The sequence below is a fragment of the Neofelis nebulosa genome, chromosome 10 (genome assembly GCF_028018385.1).
Source record: "Neofelis nebulosa isolate mNeoNeb1 chromosome 10, mNeoNeb1.pri, whole genome shotgun sequence".
NCBI lineage: Eukaryota > Metazoa > Chordata > Mammalia > Carnivora > Felidae > Neofelis > Neofelis nebulosa.
The window spans coordinates 114,611,256-114,629,553 of NC_080791.1; the positions used below are offsets into that span (position 1 = coordinate 114,611,256).

The 18,298-nt window shown below is 66.9% G+C and overlaps 1 protein-coding gene across 16 annotated transcripts in view; it reads right to left on the reverse strand.

The window, feature by feature from the left end:
- Positions 1-2,063: 2,063 nt before the first annotated feature.
- BRSK2 (BR serine/threonine kinase 2) overlaps positions 2,064-18,298 on the reverse strand; it is a 62,288-nt gene continuing 46,053 nt past the window's right edge. For 2 of the 16 annotated variants that reach the window (XM_058690067.1, XM_058690076.1), the window contains 9 exons: positions 16,921-16,986; positions 14,809-14,869; positions 13,864-14,071; positions 13,218-13,266; positions 9,800-9,923; positions 8,305-8,485; positions 8,144-8,233; positions 5,498-5,545; positions 2,064-4,351 (listed from right to left, as the gene is read on the reverse strand). In XM_058690067.1, coding sequence (XP_058546050.1) covers positions 4,128-4,351; positions 5,498-5,545; positions 8,144-8,233; positions 8,305-8,485; positions 9,800-9,923; positions 13,218-13,266; positions 13,864-14,071; positions 14,809-14,869; positions 16,921-16,986 — 1,051 coding nt within the window. In that variant the 3' untranslated portion in view covers positions 2,064-4,127. Of the gene's footprint in view, positions 4,352-5,497; positions 5,546-7,857; positions 7,953-8,143; positions 8,234-8,304; positions 8,486-9,799; positions 9,924-13,217; positions 13,267-13,863; positions 14,072-14,808; positions 14,870-16,920; positions 16,987-18,298 lie in introns of all 16 variants that reach the window. The other 14 variants (XR_009250174.1, XR_009250175.1, XR_009250176.1 and 11 more) reach the window with 14 other exon arrangements.

Genomic DNA, 18,298 nt, shown 5'->3' on the forward strand with positions numbered 1-18,298 from the left:
CTGGGTTGCGGGACTTTGAGGGTGCGCCCCCCTCTCCAAGCTCTGAGGCCTCAGGACACCAGCAGCCGCTCTGTCTCACAGCTTAGGAGCCTGTGGGGCCCTCTGCCTCCACTGTCAGCTGACAGCACGCACGGTCTAGGGCAGGCTCTGAGCAGAGCAGAGCACATCCTCCTCACGGGCCTCCACCCTGCCTCTGCCACCTGCTGGCACTCAGAGCTCCTGGGGGGTGGGGGGGCATGTGTCTGTTCACTGGGGCCGCAGGCCAGCAATGGCTGGCCCCCAACGTGTGTCAGTGCCTGAGAACTGACAGTCCTGAGAGACCGTCCTCTTACCAGGTGCCAGATCCACCACCGTCTCCCTTTCGGTGTTAAGTCCCCGTTTCAGTTTGTACCTTACACAAATAGTGTGGGGACCGTCTGGCTTACTGCTCAGTGTAAGTGCTCAGGGCAGCGTCTGTTGCATAGCAGGTTCCTTATATACACTTTATATTAGTAAATATTAATACTAACAGTTTTTGGCTTCGCTTGCCTTGGTTTCTGTTTCTTACAACCAAGAGGGAGCTTGGCGTCAGAAGGGGGGTGGCATGACGAAGGGGTGCGGTGGGCAGGCGGCAGGCGTGCTGTGGTACTCAGGATTCCCCTCACGTGGCCCGCTACGGCTGACGCTTTGCAGTGTTCAGAGGGCCAAGTAGAGGAGGATGAGGTCTGTGCGTCGCCGCTCATTGGGTAAAGCGGTTGCAGAACCACCGGTCAGGGAAACTGCTCCCGCGGCCGGCAGCCCAGGCCCCCAGGAGCTCTGTGGTCATGCCCAGCTGACCTGTTGCAACTGAAGCCCCTCCTTCAGCCTGTTTCTGAGCTGCGGCTAACGGGACACCGTGCAGCTCAGTGACTGCAGTGGAGCCTGTCCCTCAGCCCTTCGGAAGTACCTTCTGGGCGCCCACCCCCCTCAGAGGCACAGTGCTGTTCCAGGGCCAGCACAGGAGCAGCCCACCCGGCTCCGCAACCCCAGGTTCTTTCTCACGTCCAGGGCCTTGAGCCGAGCTGGAGGCCGTCGTTCTGGCAGAGGCGCCCGGGGCCTTGGCAGCACTCTGCTCCAGCAAGATGGCACAGGGCGTAGGAGCGTGGGCTCCGGGGCTGGCCCCGCTCACCAGGGGCCACATGGCCACCTCGGGGAGTGGTTTTGTCACACGGAGGTAGGGGGCGGCTACAGGCATCTAGCAGGGGGAGAGCAGAGACAGTGTTGATGTTCTGTAGAATGCAGGTCAGCCCCCGCCGCCACACAGGACCACCGGCCCCAAATGTCAGTACCGTGGCGGCCGGATCCTGCTGTGGAGACAGCTGGGTGTAGTCAGGCCCTGCCACGAAGCCACGTGCCCACGCTGTGCCTGATCTTCACATACAGGGAGAGGGTGCCTGTGTGGGAGGCCTGGGAGGGCTCCGTGGGCGTCGTGGTCTCTGTTCGGACCGCTCGTCGGGGACCACTCCTCACCCGTTCTCAGGGCTCTGTGGTAGACTCCCAAGTGCTCCTGCACGACCTGGGGCTGGGCAGCCCTGGAGCTGGTGGGGGATGGATGGCCGGTGCGTGGTCATGGTGCCCATGTGGCTGACAGGCGTGGTGGGCACGGCTCGGGCACACTGCCCTCCGCGGAAGAGGCCAGCCCAGGTTTTCCCGGGGCTGCCAGCCAGCAGCCTTCGCCCATCACTTCCAGGGCTGCGGGTCATGGCACTCCATCTGCCCCTTACAAGAGAGGAACGAAAAGAAGGTTCATCCTCCAGGTGCCAGGGTGACCCCATGGGGTCAGGGGTTGGCAGAGCTGCAGCGGCAGGGCAGGGCGGGGCTCCATGTCAGCCGCGGGCGCGCTTCCCTGTGCCCCTGGGCCTCCCCTGCCCCCAGCCCAGCACAGCCTGTGGGGGCAGTCCCCAACTCCGCACAGGAGGCTGGCCTCTTTGTCTGGAGCGTCCACACCCGGCAGAGCCCAGAGGAATGCACGTGGGGGACAAGAGCTGGACCCGGTTGTCCCACATCCCTGCCCCACCCCCGCCTGGACGGAGACTGGCGTCGGGTATTTTTACTGAAGGAATTTATTGTTCCAGAACTAAGGTTGCTCACAGTTATTTGACAGGGGATACACGGGGTGGGGCTTGTTCGTTTCCGTGACGTCTGCGTGTGTCCCGAGTACAAAAGAGGAAGGCTAACAAGAGGTATTGCTTTCGGTGTCTTCTGTCTCTGGAGAAGCCCCTCCCGCTTGTACCGCGTGGCTTATGCTGTTATAGGTGTTTAATTGTTTCTTATGTATTGAAATCCCAGCCTGTGGTGGTGGTGGGGGGGGGGGGGTCAATGTAACAGAAGCATTAAAAGCTGTCCACGATGGGAGGGGGGCAGGGCGGGCGGGGAGGCGGAAGACACACCAAAAGCAAAGTGGACTCGTTACAGCGAAGGCATGCAATCAAAACCTGCCATCCTGGCCCGCCGCTGGCCTGGTGCCTCCCAACAGCGGCCAGGCACCCCCCCCCCCACCCCCCACCCCCGCGCACTCTCAACACCACGGGGGCCTGTGCCAGCCTGGAGGGACCGGGCCCACCAACAGAAACAGGCAGAAGCTGGGGACAGGGACGGAGTGAGGCGGCCACACCCCGTGACCTTGCTGTGTACAGAGAACACACACTGCGGAGGACGCCGCCAACTTTTTTTTCTTTTTTCTTTTTTTTTACTTTTTGTCATTTTAGTAAAAAACCCTGCGGTGCCTCTGCTGTCCCGTGTGTGGGAGCCAGCCCAGGGCCTTCCTCCGACCCCCACTCTCAGACAAAACCAAGATGGTCCCCAGCCTGGGCCTGACAGAGGGGCCCTGGGCAGGGCCATCCTGCTGGGAGACAGCGCCCTGCCCCGTCCCTACCCCCCCACCCCGTGGGACTGGAGTTGCGTCTACACAGTAACCGGACAGAACATGGGACAGAGCGAACCGCGCCGTTCTTTAAATATATATATGTGTATGTATATAGAAAGAACCAAGAGCAAAGACCTGAACACAAAACCTAGCCCTGCCCCAGCGGCTCCCCCCACCCCCCCACCCTTTTCCAAAAACAACCAAGAAAAAAAAGTTTATAAAAATATCTTGCAGGAATTCTTTAAAGTTTACAGTAGCTTGCCGGCGCTGCACCCACCGGCCTGCCCCCGCCGCCCCCCAGCGCTCCGACGGCTCCCTCCTCAGGGCGCCTCCTCGGCCCCAGACCCCGCCCCGCCCAAGACACACAGATGGCAGGAGGACGCTGCTGCTGCCCCTTCCCTGAACAGAGAAGTGAAAGAAACTCAGTAAGTTAAAACAGCAAATAAATAATACTGATCTCGGCCAGCCGTGGAGCAGGCAGGCGGCTCCGGTGCCTGCAGGGTCAGGGTCCACCCGGGCCAGGCAGGGTCGCCAAGCGCGAGAGCACGCTGCAGCCCCAGGCGAGCGGGGAAGGTGGGGGGGGGGGGGGGGGGAGGGAAGGGGGCGGGTGGACGCGAGCGAGCGGCGGGGCGGGCGGGCGGCTGCAGGCAGGGGCCGTGCCGGGGGAGGCCGCGTGCAGGCTGGCCGGCGGGCCGGTGACTTGGGCTGTCCCGCCCGCCGCGGCCCGGCCGGGGAGGTCGCCGCGAGTCCGGAGCCCGGCCGGCCGGCCGGCCGGCGCTGAGCCGCCACGCGGGTGGGCGGGGCCTCGCCGCGGGCGGGGCGGGCGGCGCGCGGGTGGGCGGGGCCTCGCCGCGGGCGGCAGCAGCAGGAGACGAGAGAGGGCGGGTCCGCGGCAGCTGCCTTCGGTCAGCCGGTGTCCGGCGCGGAGCACAGAGGACGGCCTCGTGGAGGTGACATGTTAACTTTTCGGGATAATTCCTGGTATCAGAGCGGAAACAGTGGCGTTGTCAGAGGCAGGCAGAGAGAGAGACAGTGAGAGAAAGAGCGAGCACGGGCGGGCCCCGCCGCAGGCGCTGGCCCCCGGTGCCCCCTTTCCTTTCCTCCCCGGCTCCGCAACAGTCTAGCCGGGCGGACGGGCGCGGCCCCGGGTCCACGCGGGCGGGCGGGCGGCGGCGGGCGGGCGGGCGGCGGGGCGGCCTTGGGGGCCACTGTCAGGGCCGTGCTGGGGGAGGGGGCTATGTGTCTAAGGCTGCTCGCGGCGGGCGGCGGGCGGCCCCGTCTTGGCCGTGTCCTTGCCCGTTGGGTACTCGGCGTCCCCTCCAGGGCCAGGGCCAGCGGCCGCGGAGTCACCGAGTGGGCCGTGGGCACTCCGCTTGGCGGGCGTGCTGGGGGCCTGGGCCGCCTGCCCGTTCTTCTCGTCTGAAAAAAGTTGTTTAATTACGTCAAAGAAGTTACTCAATGGGCTGCCTGGGTACACAGAACAGAAGACAAAAGAGAAAAAAGAAAAAAGAAAAAAAAAAGAGAAAGAGGAAGGGGGGTAAGGAGAGAGAAAGAGAACAAACAAACAAATGAACGAAAGGGTCTCCACGAGGGAAAGAAAACCCAACGAGATGAGGTCTGAGCCGGGCGTGGCAGGCGGGGGGGGGCAGGTGGGCAGCAAGCGAGGGGTGGGGGCAGCAGGTGGAGAGACCCCTCCTCCCTCACCGCGCCTGGCCCTGAGGCCCTGGCCCCCCCTTGCACCTCAGCCGCCCCATGGCCTGGCCACCCGGCCAGCCCCACTCTGGAGACCGAGGCAGAAAAGCCACCACTGCCACAAGCCCCAGGGCTGAGCAGGACCCTGGGGCCCCCGGCTGCCTCCTCGCACGGGACCAGGGAGCCTTCTCTGGGCTGGGGAGGCTGGAGCCAGTGTGCCCGCCACGCTCCTCCCGGGAGGCTTGGAGCCCGGCCCCTGGCCAGCCCAGGCAGCACCGCATGGACACAGAGGTCAGCAGCAGACACACAGATGGACGGATGGGTGAACAGGCATGGAGAGCTTGGGTATGGGAGGGCCGGGGGCAGGCAGCCAGAGTGGGGGCCCTGATCCCAGAGGAAGAAGGCAGAGATGGTTTGACCACCCCCACCTGGGGGCCTTGTCCTACTGTCCAGGTGCCTCCGCTCTACCTCTTAAACCTGACTCCCCCAGCCCGGAGCAGTGGGCAGGGGAGTGCGTGCACAGCACCCTCCCCCACCCCACTCTTCAGTGGACAGAAAGCTTTTACAGCAGCCTCCTGCCCAAGGTCTGGAGTCCACCCAGACCCCAGACCAGAGCCCACACAGACCCTTGCTGGCCCTGGGGCGTGGAGACCCTTCACTGATCTGAGTCTCGGGTTCCCTTCCTGGCCTGCCTGGATCCTAGGGCTGGGCCAGTGGCTGCCCTAGGGGGTGGGTGACCGAGGCTGCTCCTGGCAGAGGTGGGGGGCTGGGGGGGGGCCCGAGTGTGCGTGTCTGGGCCCCACGTGTATACAGGGACCCCAGGGTGGCCCTAAGGGTGGCAGGGGTAGCACGCAGCCAGGAGCGGGCTGCAGGTGGGGGTGACAGGCTGGGGGATCCCAGGTGAGCGTGAGGGGTTCTTACCACATTTGGAAAGCCTCCCCGTCATCATTTCCATACAGTTAGTGGTGTCTGGAGCACAGAATGGAGAAAGGAGGGAGGGAGACGTGTGAAAAAGTCTTCCCACTCGGAGCCCAGGCCAGGCACTGCCCTCAGCCTCTGGCCAGGCCCTCAGGGAGGGGCAGAGCCCGGGTTGGGGGCGGGGCCACGGGGGGGGGGAAGGGGCCGGTGCTGCCGGGCCTGGCACGCTGGAGAAGGAGGCTAGGAGGCTGGGAGGGGTGGAGCCCAGAGCAGGGGGCTTGGGGCAGGTAGGGTGGGTTCCAGCTGGAGTTGGGTGGGACTTGGGGGGGGGGGGGGTGGAGCCTGGGGTGTGGCCGGCTCAGACTGTGGGCAGTGAGGGGGGTGGGGCAGTATCCTGGTCAGAGGAGGGTCCTGCTGCAACCAGAGCCTGAGGGCAAGACGGGGGCCCTGCCCATCGGGTGCCCTGCACCCACCTGGCCCTCCGTCTCCTCTGTCCTGCCCTGGGCCCAAGACATGTGCTCTGGAACCGAGAAGCTCAGGGCTCTGGTTGTGGCCTACTCTGGACAGGTGAGTGTCCTCATCCTGCCACTCTGCAGCTCAGGCAGCTGTATCTGCCCCTCAGCCCGTGCTGGCACCCCGTTCCCTTCTGCTGGGCCTTGGGAGTGTTGGTGCTCCAGGGGCCTAGAGTGTAGGGCTCCTCAAGGCCCTCACAGGGGCCTGTGCTGGGTGGGATGTGACCTCTTGGCCTCCTTTCCCTAATTGGAGGGACCACCAGGTCTCTTGCCCTGGTAGCTAAGGGGCCCCCGCTTCTGCCCCCTGCTCACAGTGGCTCTAGAACTGAGCTCGACAGACAAGAGCATCCAGACTGGGAGGGAGGGTGCTGGGAAAGGCCAGAGCGTACAGGAGGCCTAGGGATGGGGCCAGGGCATGGGCTAGGATCCTGGATTAGGCTCCCCAGGTCCCAGACCCCCTGAAGGAGGTCAGGGGAGACGGGCCTGGAGCCCAGAGGGGGTGCCCGAGAGTTTGCGGGGACACAGCTTTGGACGCAAGGCTGAGTGGGGGCAGGACTAACAGGGGCCCCCGCTTTGGGGTGGGGGCAGGACCGCGGTGGGGTGTGGAGCCCAGGGGAAGAGTAGCGTCCACCTTGCTCACTGCTGTGCCTGGTACTTGGCATGAGGGACGCCGGCTGATGGGCAGAATGACCCAGCCAGGAGCAGGCCTGGGTACCCTCTGGGCAACACACCAGGCCCTGGCCTTCGCTCACCTCCCTCAACAAGCTCTGTCCTTCCCTGGCCTCGGTTTCTCTCTGTCAGCCCTGCTCTGCTCTGATGCGGAGGCCTTGAAGGCTCCCAGGGAGCCAGAGGCACCTGACACCTGTCCCCGCTGCTCCCTGCCTCCAGCGCCAGCCTGGCTCCCGGAGCCCACTCCGTGGGCTTAGGGCTAGCATGCCGGGGGCACCCCAGCCCTGACCTGCCAGTGGGGTGAGGAGGCACACGGTGGGGGTGAGAGGGCGAAACACATACAATGGAATGAGCACGGCAGGGGCAGGGTGGATGAGCGGGGCTGGTCTGGCCCCTGGGACCCCACCAGGCTGGAAAAGGGGCCCCCCGAGGGGGTGCTCAGAGAGGCAGGGCTCGTGCCGGTCGCCGTGCTCCCCAGACCCCAAACCCAGACCGGGCCCCGTCACGGCAACAAGTGCCTTACCACCGTCCTGACAGGACCCGCACGCCCTCGCTAACGGACAGCTGCGTGTGCACATGCCCACCCGGCCCTACACAGGCTCACCCACCCCTGCCGCGGGCACGTAGCCCACTCCCCACCAGGTGCTGAGCGGCGTGGACCCTCGGGCTCTCGGACCCCCAGCACCTCCAGGCCGGGGCAGCCCCTTCTCCCTGTGTGACCACCCCCCCACCCCCACCCCGTAGGCCCAGCTGGGGAGTTCTTCCTTTGGGCACTCAGCCCCCCCCCCCCCCCCCCCGCCCCGTCTTGCTCAAGGCCAGACGATCACGGGCCCTGTCACGGGGAAGTGAGGTGGCAGGTAGCCCCACCGTGTGTCAGCCGGTGTGGGCGCTAGGCCCACAGCCTCGCAGGGTACGGCTGGGGGAGCCCGGAGGGTGGCAGGCTCCCCGCAGGACCTTGGCCACTGCTCTTCTGGAGCCTGCTCTCACCGGCCTGGGGCCAGGCTGCCCGTGCCCGGCTGCTCAGCCTGGGTGCTGGGCCTAGACGGTCTGTCCAGGGCCGGGAGCTGGCCGCTGGATGTGTGAGCGGGCACAGGGTGCCCTTCTTGGGGCCAGTCTGGCTCTCGCCAGAGGCTCTGCCCGCAGCCCCCTCCCTGCCCCTGCGGCGGGGGCCGGACACCTTACCTGCCAGCGTCAGAGGCTACTCTCGTAGCTGGTGGCCACCTTCTGGCCCTTAAGCCCAGCACCCCAGCTTAGTCCTGGCGCTGGCGGGGGGGGTTCTACAGTGGACAAGAGGCGCCTTTCAGTGTGGTGTGCTGGGCCCTACCTCCCTGGGTGTGCAGAGACGGGCCGGCCCACTGCGCCGGGGAGGGCCCTGCCCCCTGGGGGGCAGCGAGGTGGGCACGTCGGAGGGGGGCCACACCCCTGCTCACCAGCCCGCAGGGCAGCCCAAGCTGAGCCCCCGCCTCACCTGACAAATGCTGGGCGGAGGGCTGGTCGTGTGTGCTCAGTAGCTGGGTCTGAATGGTCTCCACGACCCTCTTGAAGCGGCGGCTCGGGCCTGGGGGAGATAGGGGGTCAGGCCCAGGCCCAGGGTTAGCCCGGAGCCCGTGCCCTGGGCCAGCGGCTCACCTGACAGGAGCGTGAATGTGACAGAATAGATGCCATTCTCCTTCTGCGCTGCCCCGCCCTCGGTGTAGGTGATGTCCACCTGGAACTTGACCGGCTTCTGGAACACCGCCGGGCCCCCTGTCGCCTTATACTCAGCCCGGAAGCTGGTCTGGGAGATGACGCTGTGGCTGAGGCTGGGGATCTGCAGGGCGGCAGGGTGGTGTGAGTGTGCAGTGCCCGAGCCGGTCCTCCACACCACCCTGTGGACCAGGCTGGAGCCCCTAACCCTGAACTTCCGTGCAGGCTGGGACACGAGAGCCGAGTGGGAGAGGAGAGGGTGGGGGGGGAACAGGGAGGCAGGAACAAGGAGGGCGGCGCAGGCCCCTGAGAGCAGCGGCGGTGGCGGCCAGGATCAGGGCTAAAGCCTCTGCTGTGCTTTGCGAAGGTGCCTCCGGAGGCTGAGGCCACTTGGCCATCGCTGAGCTCGGGCAGAGGGGCCCCTGTGCACCTGAGTCACGGGCAGCAAGGGGGCATGCCCCTGAAGATGGACTCAGGAGGTGGTTTTGCCTTGGCGGGGGCGGGGGGGATGTCACCCCTAGGACGGTGCTCTGCTGCTCAGGAGAGCAGCCGAGCCAAGAGGCTGAACAAGGTGTCGGCCGAATCCCTATCACACTTGGGAGGAGCACTTGGGAGGGCTTGAGGGAGAGGGAGACCCAGACTGGGGGCACTGAGGAGGCGAGCAGACAGGCTGCCCCCCACTCTCCACCCTGGGCCTGCTGCTGGCTCCTCCTGGCCCCTGGAGACTTCTCGTCAGAGCTCTAAGCTGTCCCCTCGCCCAAAGGGAACTTTGGCTGCAGCCGGGACGGCAGGGCTGAGGCCTCACTGAGCCCAGGGAACCACACTGGCGGGTCCTGCCCACCCTGGTTGGGGTGGCCCAGCTTGAGCTGCAGGGGTGCCGTGGTCCTGGGGGACCCAGCCCGGGGCGAGGCCCCCTGACAGGACCCGGAAGAAAATGTTCAGGGCTTTCTGCTTCACACACTCAAAGGTCTCGCAAAGACAAAAGGAGCACGCCCAGGGCCTGAGGGCAGCCCACCCTCGGAGCCTCCGTCAGAGACAAGTGGGGGTGGGAGAGCACACAGGGGACAGGCCTCTGGGACAGTTCCCGAGGCCACGGTATGTCCACCAGACCCAGCAGAGGGCCTTCTGTGTCCAGACCCCACGTCCCGTCCCTGGGGAGCTGCTACATGGTTGCCAGTCTCAGTGAGGTGTCCCCCCCCCCCCCCGGGGCTCAACCCCAGCCCCCAGCAGTCCCGGCCCTCGGCCCTCGAGGCCCAGCCCCACTGAGCCCCATCTCAGCAGGACTTGTTTCATGCACACCTGTCTCCCGCCCCGACACACTAGTGCCTCCTCAGGGGCCAGGGGCCCACGTGGTGACCCTCAGGCGCCAGCCAGGGCAGTTGGAGCCAGTGGCTGTGTGGCATGCGCATCGCAGGTGGGTGGGGGCACGGGGGCTCACCGACAGGAAGGCGTGAACAATGTCGGCTTTGATGGAGCTCAAGGGCTTGTCCTTGATAACCACGAAGATCTGCTCCTCCTTCTCCAGGTTGATGAAGTTCCCAAACCAAGACTTCTTGGCGAGCCTGGGCAGGGGGGCGGGGGCAGGGGCAGGGTCTGCTCACTGTCGGCAGAGATTCTGGGGACAGGCCCGCGCTCCCCTCCAGGCCGAGGCCGGCTCACTGCCCTGCTGCCCCCTCCCCATCCCCCACTCTTGCTCTGGCTCCCGACTCCTCCCACCCTGCTCCCCTCCCGTGCCCGCCTGGGTCTGGGCAGTGCCCAGCAGAACCCACCACAAAGGAAGGTAGAGCCCAGCCTCACTCCTGCTTCAGCCGCCGAGTTTTGGGGAAACTGGCTCTACACCATCCCTGAGGGAGGTGCCCCTGCCCTGGGGCTGCACGGGGAGCGGGCGCAGCACGGGAGGCCAGGGTAGGGGGTCGCGGCTGGCCGGGGAACTCTGCACCCACACGTGCACCCACGTGGACACATGGATGGGGGGACGCTGCGTGGAGAATGGGGGCTGGGGGCCCAGGAGGCTGTGTGCCCCTCCCACCTGACGGGGCAGCCTTGGCTCCCCGGGGGCCACCCGGCCGTCCACATTCCTGCTGCCCAGCCCGGTCACCCCGTGGAACACGGAGGCTGCTTCCAACCCGGCTGCTCTACTGGGCAGGGCAGGGGCCGCATCCTCCCGCACACACTGAGCCCCTCACCTCACTGGCGCCCAGGGCTTCCCTTAACTGTCCTCTGTCTTCCGTCCGGCCTTGTTATTCTGCCCTGCGTCTGGGGCCACCACGTGCTCAGAGCACACCAGCGCGGGAGACCCTCGGTTGGCCCCACCGTCCTGCCTCCCGCATTCACACACCCGTGCCGGCCCCTCCCTTGGGAGCCCCGAGAGGACAGATGTCGCCTCCAAGAACACGTTGCACAGGCCGCGACTCCTGCTTGCCAGCAGGTCCCCACGGCACTGTGACAGAGCCAGCTAACACGACGGAGAGGCCCGTATCCGAGGAACCCGCGTCCTGCCCACAACCACACGAGCTTGGCGCAGGCCCGGCTCCTGCTGAGCCTTGAGAGGACCACGGCTCGCCGACCGCCTGCAGCAGGGGGCCCAGCGGGGCCGCCCGGGGTCCTGACCCACAGAGCCCGAGAGGAGGAACGCGTGTCGTTGAAGCCGCTAAGCTTTGGAGCGGCCTTCCAGGCCGCCGTCTCGCCGTCTCTCACCGCCTCTCACCGCATCAGTGACACCGGACCCGAGTTCCGCCCGTCAAGCCATCAAACACCCCCATTCAGACCTCGAGGCAGCCAGCGAGGCACAGGCAGGGCCCCGCCGCGCACGTTGCTGTGGGCCCAAGCGGCCTCTGCTCAGCTCGGGGACCCCGACCCCACAGTGCACATCCCCCCACCCCCCATTCCTGCCTCCCCGCCAGCCCTCTGCTCTGCTTCCTTGCCCTGGAGCGCAGGCTTCTGCCCCAGCACCCGCCCCCAGGGCCTGCAGCCCAAGAGGTACTCGGGAGTCCGTCTGGAACCCGCCGGGGGTTCTCTTTCTCCTCCTTTGACAGAGATGATAGGAGAGTCACTGAAAACGTCATTTGTTTGTACCCTGGGAGCCCAGCTGTTGGGCAGCCGGCACAAACAGTCCCGTGCCTGAGGGAGCCAGAGAGGCTCTTGCCGGTCGACTCCACAAGTCAGCTCGGCCCCCCGGGCGGCTGCCAGGTGCTGCTGCTTAGACGTGTGGTAGCCAGGCGTCTCCGAGTACAGCAGACCACTCTCCAGGATGTGGTGGGCCTCATCCAACCAGGTGAAGGCTCCGAGGGGGAAGGCTGCAGTTTCCCTAAGGAGTTCCGCTCGACAGAGCACCGTGGGGTTCCCCACCTGCACATTTCACACTCGGGCTGTAACATCACCCAAACCTGCTTATTTCCACCTGCCGAACCCACGGCCTGAGGCCTGCTGGCCCCCACAATCATGTGAGCCAGTTCCGCGAAACAGCCCCACGTGTACACACTGGTGCACTCGCACCCCACCGGGTGGGGGGGACCCTGACCGACACGCTGCCGGCGAGGATGTCCCCTGTAGGAGGCGGCACTGGGGATTAACTGCACCGAGCTCCCTGGGCGGCTGCGCACCTGCCGGGTCCCATCGGGACCCCCAGGAGGGGCGAGGCCCCCAAAGGGACTCAAGAACGGGAAGGCCTCAGGGCATCAGGTGCTGTGGGACCTAACTGGTCCGCCAGCACAACAGTCCTGTTACAGGGCTGTCTGTGAGTGGTGACAGCAGCAGGAAGGGTCGACGAGGCCCTAACCCAGCACGTGGGGCCCGCCTGCCGCACCTGCCGCGTCCCCAGGCCCCGCGTGAAGCCTGCCCCGTGGCGGCACCTTCTGCTCAGTCAGCAAGACCGTGGCCTTCGAATAGGCTGCCCATATGAGGCCATGACGGCTTCCTGCTCCCCTCGCTGGCCCTGTCCCACACCCACGCCTCGCTTCCTGTTTGTGCCATGCTGCCAGAGCCGCAGGCCAAGGCCACCACGAGAGCCAGGAGGGTGGGGGCGGGGCCTCTCCAGGGTCTCTGCCACAGTTGAGGCCAGCTGCGGGGTGGCTGTGGCTCCGCTCGCCCAGCGCCTCCCACGGGACCTGCTCCTCCTTAATGGCGATGGTTAGCTGAGGGCTTGGTCTGCCCCTGGCACCCTCCCGCAGTGCCACCCTCCGCAGCCCGCTTCCTCCTCCTCCTCCTCCTCGGCCAGCGCCATGTTTTCGCCTTGAGACCCTCCATCCTGACGAGCCCCCAAATTCCTGGACGCATCCTGGGCTCCACTCCGCCCTTGGAAAGCCCGTGTCAGCACGGCCCAGCGCTCCTCTCCCCGGAGGCTGCCTGCCGCAAGCACCACAGGCCGGTCCTTCGCAGGCCCCCTGTGCCCAGCGCATCCAGGGCTGAGCCTGCGCCCAGAGAGTCGTGAGCACGCCTGGCCACCAGGGCTCGGGCTCAGGGTCCACACGCTTCCCCCAGTGCGGAGGCCGGGCTTTCAGGCCGGTGTGCGGCAGTCTCTCCAAGGCACGGCCGTGCCCTCCCTGGTCTCCAGCCAGGCTCCCTACCCCAGACCCAGTTCCCTGACCTGGCGTTCACAGCACAGGACACAGAGCTGTGAGTGCCGGAGAGGAGGTGTCCCAGAGGCAGGAGGTGGAGGGGGCACCTGGGGCAAGCACAGGGTCACAGGGAGAAGGAATAAGCACCCGGAGGGGCTGGGGTGCTTTACCCCAAAGCCCTCGCTGGTCCCCAGCCCGCCATGTGGGAGGACCCAGCACCAGCCTCCCCACGCACTCGGTGTCTGGGCACCAGGAGGGAGGCCAGTGGCTCACAGTGGACGTTGGGCAGTGGCCACTTACTCTGGGGACGACTCCGGGGTCAGGTTGGACATCTCCTCGGGTGTTGGAACTGTGCACGTGGGAAGGACAGGAAGAGAAGGCATGGTGACCCTCGGCCCTTCCCTCACCAGGGATCCCCCTGCGCTGCGGGCAGGGTCTTAGGGAGCCACCCCACAAGCTCCTGGGGGCTCACCACCAGAGCCTAGGGCCGCGGGGCAGTCCCACGGTGCTGTAATCGGGCCTCCAGCCAGCCCTGCTGTCACTGACAGACAGCCATGGTCCCCCCACACCCGCCCATCGGCTGTGCTATAGGCTCCAACAGCCAGTGGAGCTGCCAACCGACCCTGGGCACCCAGCGCGCAGGAGCAGGCTGGCCACCGCTGCCCCGGTCCCACGGGCTTCTGACTGTCCTCGCCCACACCCACCCCTCGGCTGGCTCCCCTCCGTGGGCTCAGGTAGCCCGGCCCGGCCACACCCGCCAGGCCCTCGACGTGCACCGTGAGCAGGCTCGGGAGTAAGCAGGCATCGGGGCTGCTGCCTGGGCCCTCGCTGGCCTAGAGGACTCAGGCCACTGCCTGGTGCTTTTGATGGGGTGAACCAGGAAAGTGGGGAGGGGGCGGCCCCTGCCACCCCGCCTGCCCCACCGGTCCCCCTCCCCTCCGCTTACCCTGCAATTTCCGGCGGTGGAAGCGAGGTGACCCCAGGAAACTGTTCTTGATGGAGTTAAGCCGTGTCCTCCAGGGCACCCCTCCGACGCTGGGGCTGGATGGTGGCGTGGGGTTGGGTGTGCCTGCCGGGCTCTCCTTGGGCGTGTGCACGGGCGTCCCCTTAGGGGTGGGGAGGGGACTACCCCTTGGAGAGGGGTGAGGGGTCACCTGTATGGTGGGGACAGATTTGGTGTTCGGTTCAGTCCCAACGGGTGGGAGCCGGGTGGGGGCCGGCATGGTCGGCGGGCCCGGGGGCAGGGCCAGCTGGGGGCCTAGGCCTCCCGGGACAGGGGGTCGGGCCTGGGTGCCGGCCGGGAGTGGGTTGGACTTGGTGCCCTGCAGCGGCTTGTCGGTCAGCTTGGCCTTGCTCGGCAAGGTCTGGGTCTTGGGGTTGGGCCGCGAGGTGGCCTGTGGAGGGAGGGTGTGTCCGGGCCGAGAGGCGCTCCGACAAGCTTCAGGCTCCGCGGAGGTGGCCAGGGGGCAGGCCACAAAGGGGCTCTCGGGGGGTGGGGGGGGCAGGGCAAACTTTCTAACAGGCTACAGGGCAGGCGCGGAGGGCAGGGATCAGAGCGCGAGGGGTCCCCAAGAGCCACCGTGCATGCGCCCACCCCCGCCCCGCATGCACACACGGCACCAGGAGAACCAGAAAAGCAACGTTCAAGCAGGACCCCAAGGCAGGACCAGCAGGGGCAGGCAGGCGTGGGGGTGGGAGCGGGTGCCATAAAAGTACACAAATAACACAGGAGAAAAACAAACAACGAAACAAAACAAAGACGTGCAGTTAGCGAGGGCAGCGGCAACCGCGGGCGGCCCCAGCAGCTGGCGAAGGGGGCCTGCTTCCCCAGCTCTGGGAGCCTCCCCTGACCCCCCCGTGCACGCCGGGCCTGTCAGGGCGGGGGGCTCACCCGGGGGCTGCTCAGCGGGCTGGTGGAGAGGCCCGAGGAGGCGCCGCTGATAGACCTGGACCTGCAGACACAGGGGCGGGCAGGTCAGCTGGGAGGGGCCGTGCTCTCCACTTCCGTCCCCCAGGCGGACCCTCCACGAGGACGGGAGCCCCGGCCGAGAGCCTCGAGGCGGCCCAGGGCTGTCCAGCGGTGCCCCCCACCCCGTCTCTCCCCAGGCCCGAGAGGGCCCCGCAGCCCCATCGGGGTCCCCGTCAGAGCCCCAGTGGGGTGGCTGGCTGCCTGCCCCCCCCAGGGGCTCCACCTCTTCTCTACGTGGGAGCTGCCCCGGGTCCAAGGCCCAGGCCCAAGACGGCACAGGGGAGCCCTCGGCAAGGGTCTGTCGGGGGCTCAGGTGGCTAGAGGGACGAGGGGAGACGGGTGCCTCCGGTGAGCTGAATCCAGCCCGTGCCTGGTCCATTCTCCAGGCCCCGGGGGCCCTGAGCCCGGCCAGAACCCCCGAGGCTGAACTGTCACAGGCCCCGAGTCCTGCGCTTTGCTGAGCACCTCCCATCCTGCCACGTGGGCCACCAGCTGGGCACCAGCCCAACCCTTCCATGCCCATAGCCCACCTGCCCAGCCCAGAGCCACCCACAGCACACCAGCCTGCAGCCCTCTCCTCCTGGCACAGGAGGGCCTGGGCAAGGCAAGACCGGGGTAAGTGTTGGCCGAAACCACGAGCCCAGTCCACCACTGGCCCCACTCGGCCCACAGACCTGGCCGGGCAGGAACCCGGCACCCCAAGAGGCCTCGCTCCACCACACCACACGGCCTCAAGGGAGGGCACACCACGCCCTCTCAGCCCTGGGTACTGGCACCTGCCCCCTTTCGAAGAAGGAGATGGGGGGGGGGGGGGGGAGGCGTGGTGCCAAGGCAGCCACGGGAGAGAAAAGGAAATGAGTGAAGGCCCGCCCCCACCAGCCAGCCTGGCCCTGAGAGGGCTCCCGCCCGCCCTCCGGCCTGCCCGCCCACGCCTTGGCCCAGCCCTTGGGCCTCAGGGAGGAGCTGAGCCCACTCTGACCAGGGCCCCGGCACCTGTGGGCTAGGACCCCATGGCAGCGACCCTCCGACTCCCCCACCTAACACAGCCACGGAGCCAGGGGGTGGCGCTGACCTTGCTTCCGGCCCCGCAGCCCAGCATGCCCACGGCCAAGACAGTGCCCAGAGCCAGGCCTGGGTCCGAAGCTTCCGGATGCTGGGAAAGGAGTGGGGGCCGTCGGTCCCAGCTGGTGCCCACCCCAGCAGCTGCAGGCCAGCAGGGCAGCAGCCGAGAGTGAGGGCCAGCGCCCAGGGCCTGCCTGCCACTAGGCCAGCCATGCGCTTATCACTTGGCACAAGGAAACCAGAAAAGCAGCAGTGGAAGGAACAGGGGTGGGGGCTGCCTCCATACCCTCCTGTCTAAGCAGGCGGCCCCGGAAACCAGGCTGCACCTGCCCGAGACAGAAAGGATGGGGCCGGCACAGAGAACAGCCAGGGCTGGGCGACAGGTAGGCGGCAAGAGGCCAGCGGTGAGCAGGCAGGGACACGGGCAGGTGTGGAGGCAGGGGCAGGGCAACAGGGGTGAGGCCCAACCACCGTTGCCCACAGGCAGCAGGCCCTGCAAGGTTGGGGGGGGTGCTCAGGAACACCAGGCCCCATGCAGAGACCCCTAAGACTGTCATGCCTCCTGCCCCCTCCTGGGGAGCCTGCAGCCGCCTTGGGCTGTCACCTCCACTCTGGCCCCTGTGGGCAGCAGGGTGACCCCAGGACCCAAGGCCAGCACAGAACAGAGGAGGGGAGGTTTACCAGGGCTAACACAGAGGGGGGCCTCACAGCCTGCAAACACTCGGGGGGTCCCAGGGCAGGGAGAGCGCAGTGGGTCTCCCAGCCCTTCTCAGGCCGGCCATCGGCCTTGCCCCAGCAGCCCACACCTCCTCGGGGCCTCAGCCCTGTCTGGCCCAGGCCTGTCCCCAGCTCGCTGGAGGGTTCCCTCGCCAGAGCTGAGAGGGCCGGATGCGCCTCGGGCCCAGCCCTGCCACCAGGCCCACCGTCGTCTTCGGGGCTGGGGGGCGGGGGATGGGTGGGCAGGGTGTATACCTGTCTTCTTTGCTGAATTGGGGGTGGGCTTCAGCGATATCCAGGCTTTTACTGAACATTGCTTTACTACAGCAGGAACAAAGCGAGAAAACAGAGTTACTGACGCAGCCCCAGCAGGCGGCCTGGGAGGCCGGACCTCCACACAGCTCCACACAGGCCGGGCACATGGGCGCGAGGGGAGGCCAGGCAGGAGGGTGCCAGGGCCACAGCGCACCCCACCCTGATGACCTGCCGGGCAGGGTGGCCTGGCCAGGCCTTGGAGGATATGCCCAGCACCCACCGGCAGCCCTAGGGCCCCTCCAGCCCCAGTGCCGAGCGGCCAAGCCAGAAGAAGCAGAGTCTGGAGCAGCAGCGGCAAGTTGGGAGGTGCCGGGAGGAAGGGGCTTTTCCAGTGACCACTGGGACGGCCCACAGCTGACCCGGTCCCAGCACCTCCCATCCCAGGGTGGCCAGGCCTGGAAGGCAAAACGGGAGACTCGGCTCGGTGGCCTCCCACGCCTGGCCCCTGTTCTAAACGGGTGAGGAGGGAGGGACGTGGGGTGGCTGGGATGAGGTGGGCCCCACGTCAGCAGTCGGCCTGCCCTGGGCAGGCCGAACGGGAGGCCAGGAGCAAGGCTCAGGAAAGGTGGGCTGGGGAGAGGTGGCCTCTCACCCTGGGGGCCTCCTGGGGAGAGGGGTGCCCACAACAAGCAGGACGCGAGGCAGTCAGGGCAGGAGCTCAGCCAGCAGACACCTTTCTCCCCACCACCCTAGCCAGCCTCCCAGTGCCAGAGCCCACGGGCAGTGGGCCGTGGTTGTCCGGAGCCAGCCTGTTGCCCCGGGGAAGGCCTGGGACCACCGAGGGAGCCGTGCCCACTTTAATCCTGACAGTGATCCTGTTTCCTGGCAAATTCCTTGGGAGGCCCGGCTGGCCCCAGCACCTAGCCCCCAGCTGACCGGAGAGCTGGGACCTCCCATGGTGGTCTCCATGCCCCAGAGCTCTGGCTAAAGCCCCTGCCTGGGCAGGAACATTGGGCCTCACCCCAAAAAGACCCCGCCCAGTGCCAGGGTGAGGATTTGATTTGCCAGGGGCCTCTCCCAGCCAGCCAGAGTCCCCGGAGGCTCTGCAGGACCAGGACGCCCTTCCTTCCTCCAGGGGGCGCTGCTGGTTCAGCCCACACCTGCTCGCACCGCCCCCCCCCCCGCGTCCCCTCCCCCTGCCCACCCCATCCCCACCACAGAATTCCATGCCCTTGATCCCAACACTACCACAGGTGACCCAAACATGGGGCCAGCATCGAGTGGGGACAGGCCTCCTAGGTAGCTCTGAACATGGCTTGACCCCAGTGTAGCCAAGTCCAGGCCACTCCAGTCCAGCCCAACCCCTGACTAGCCCGGT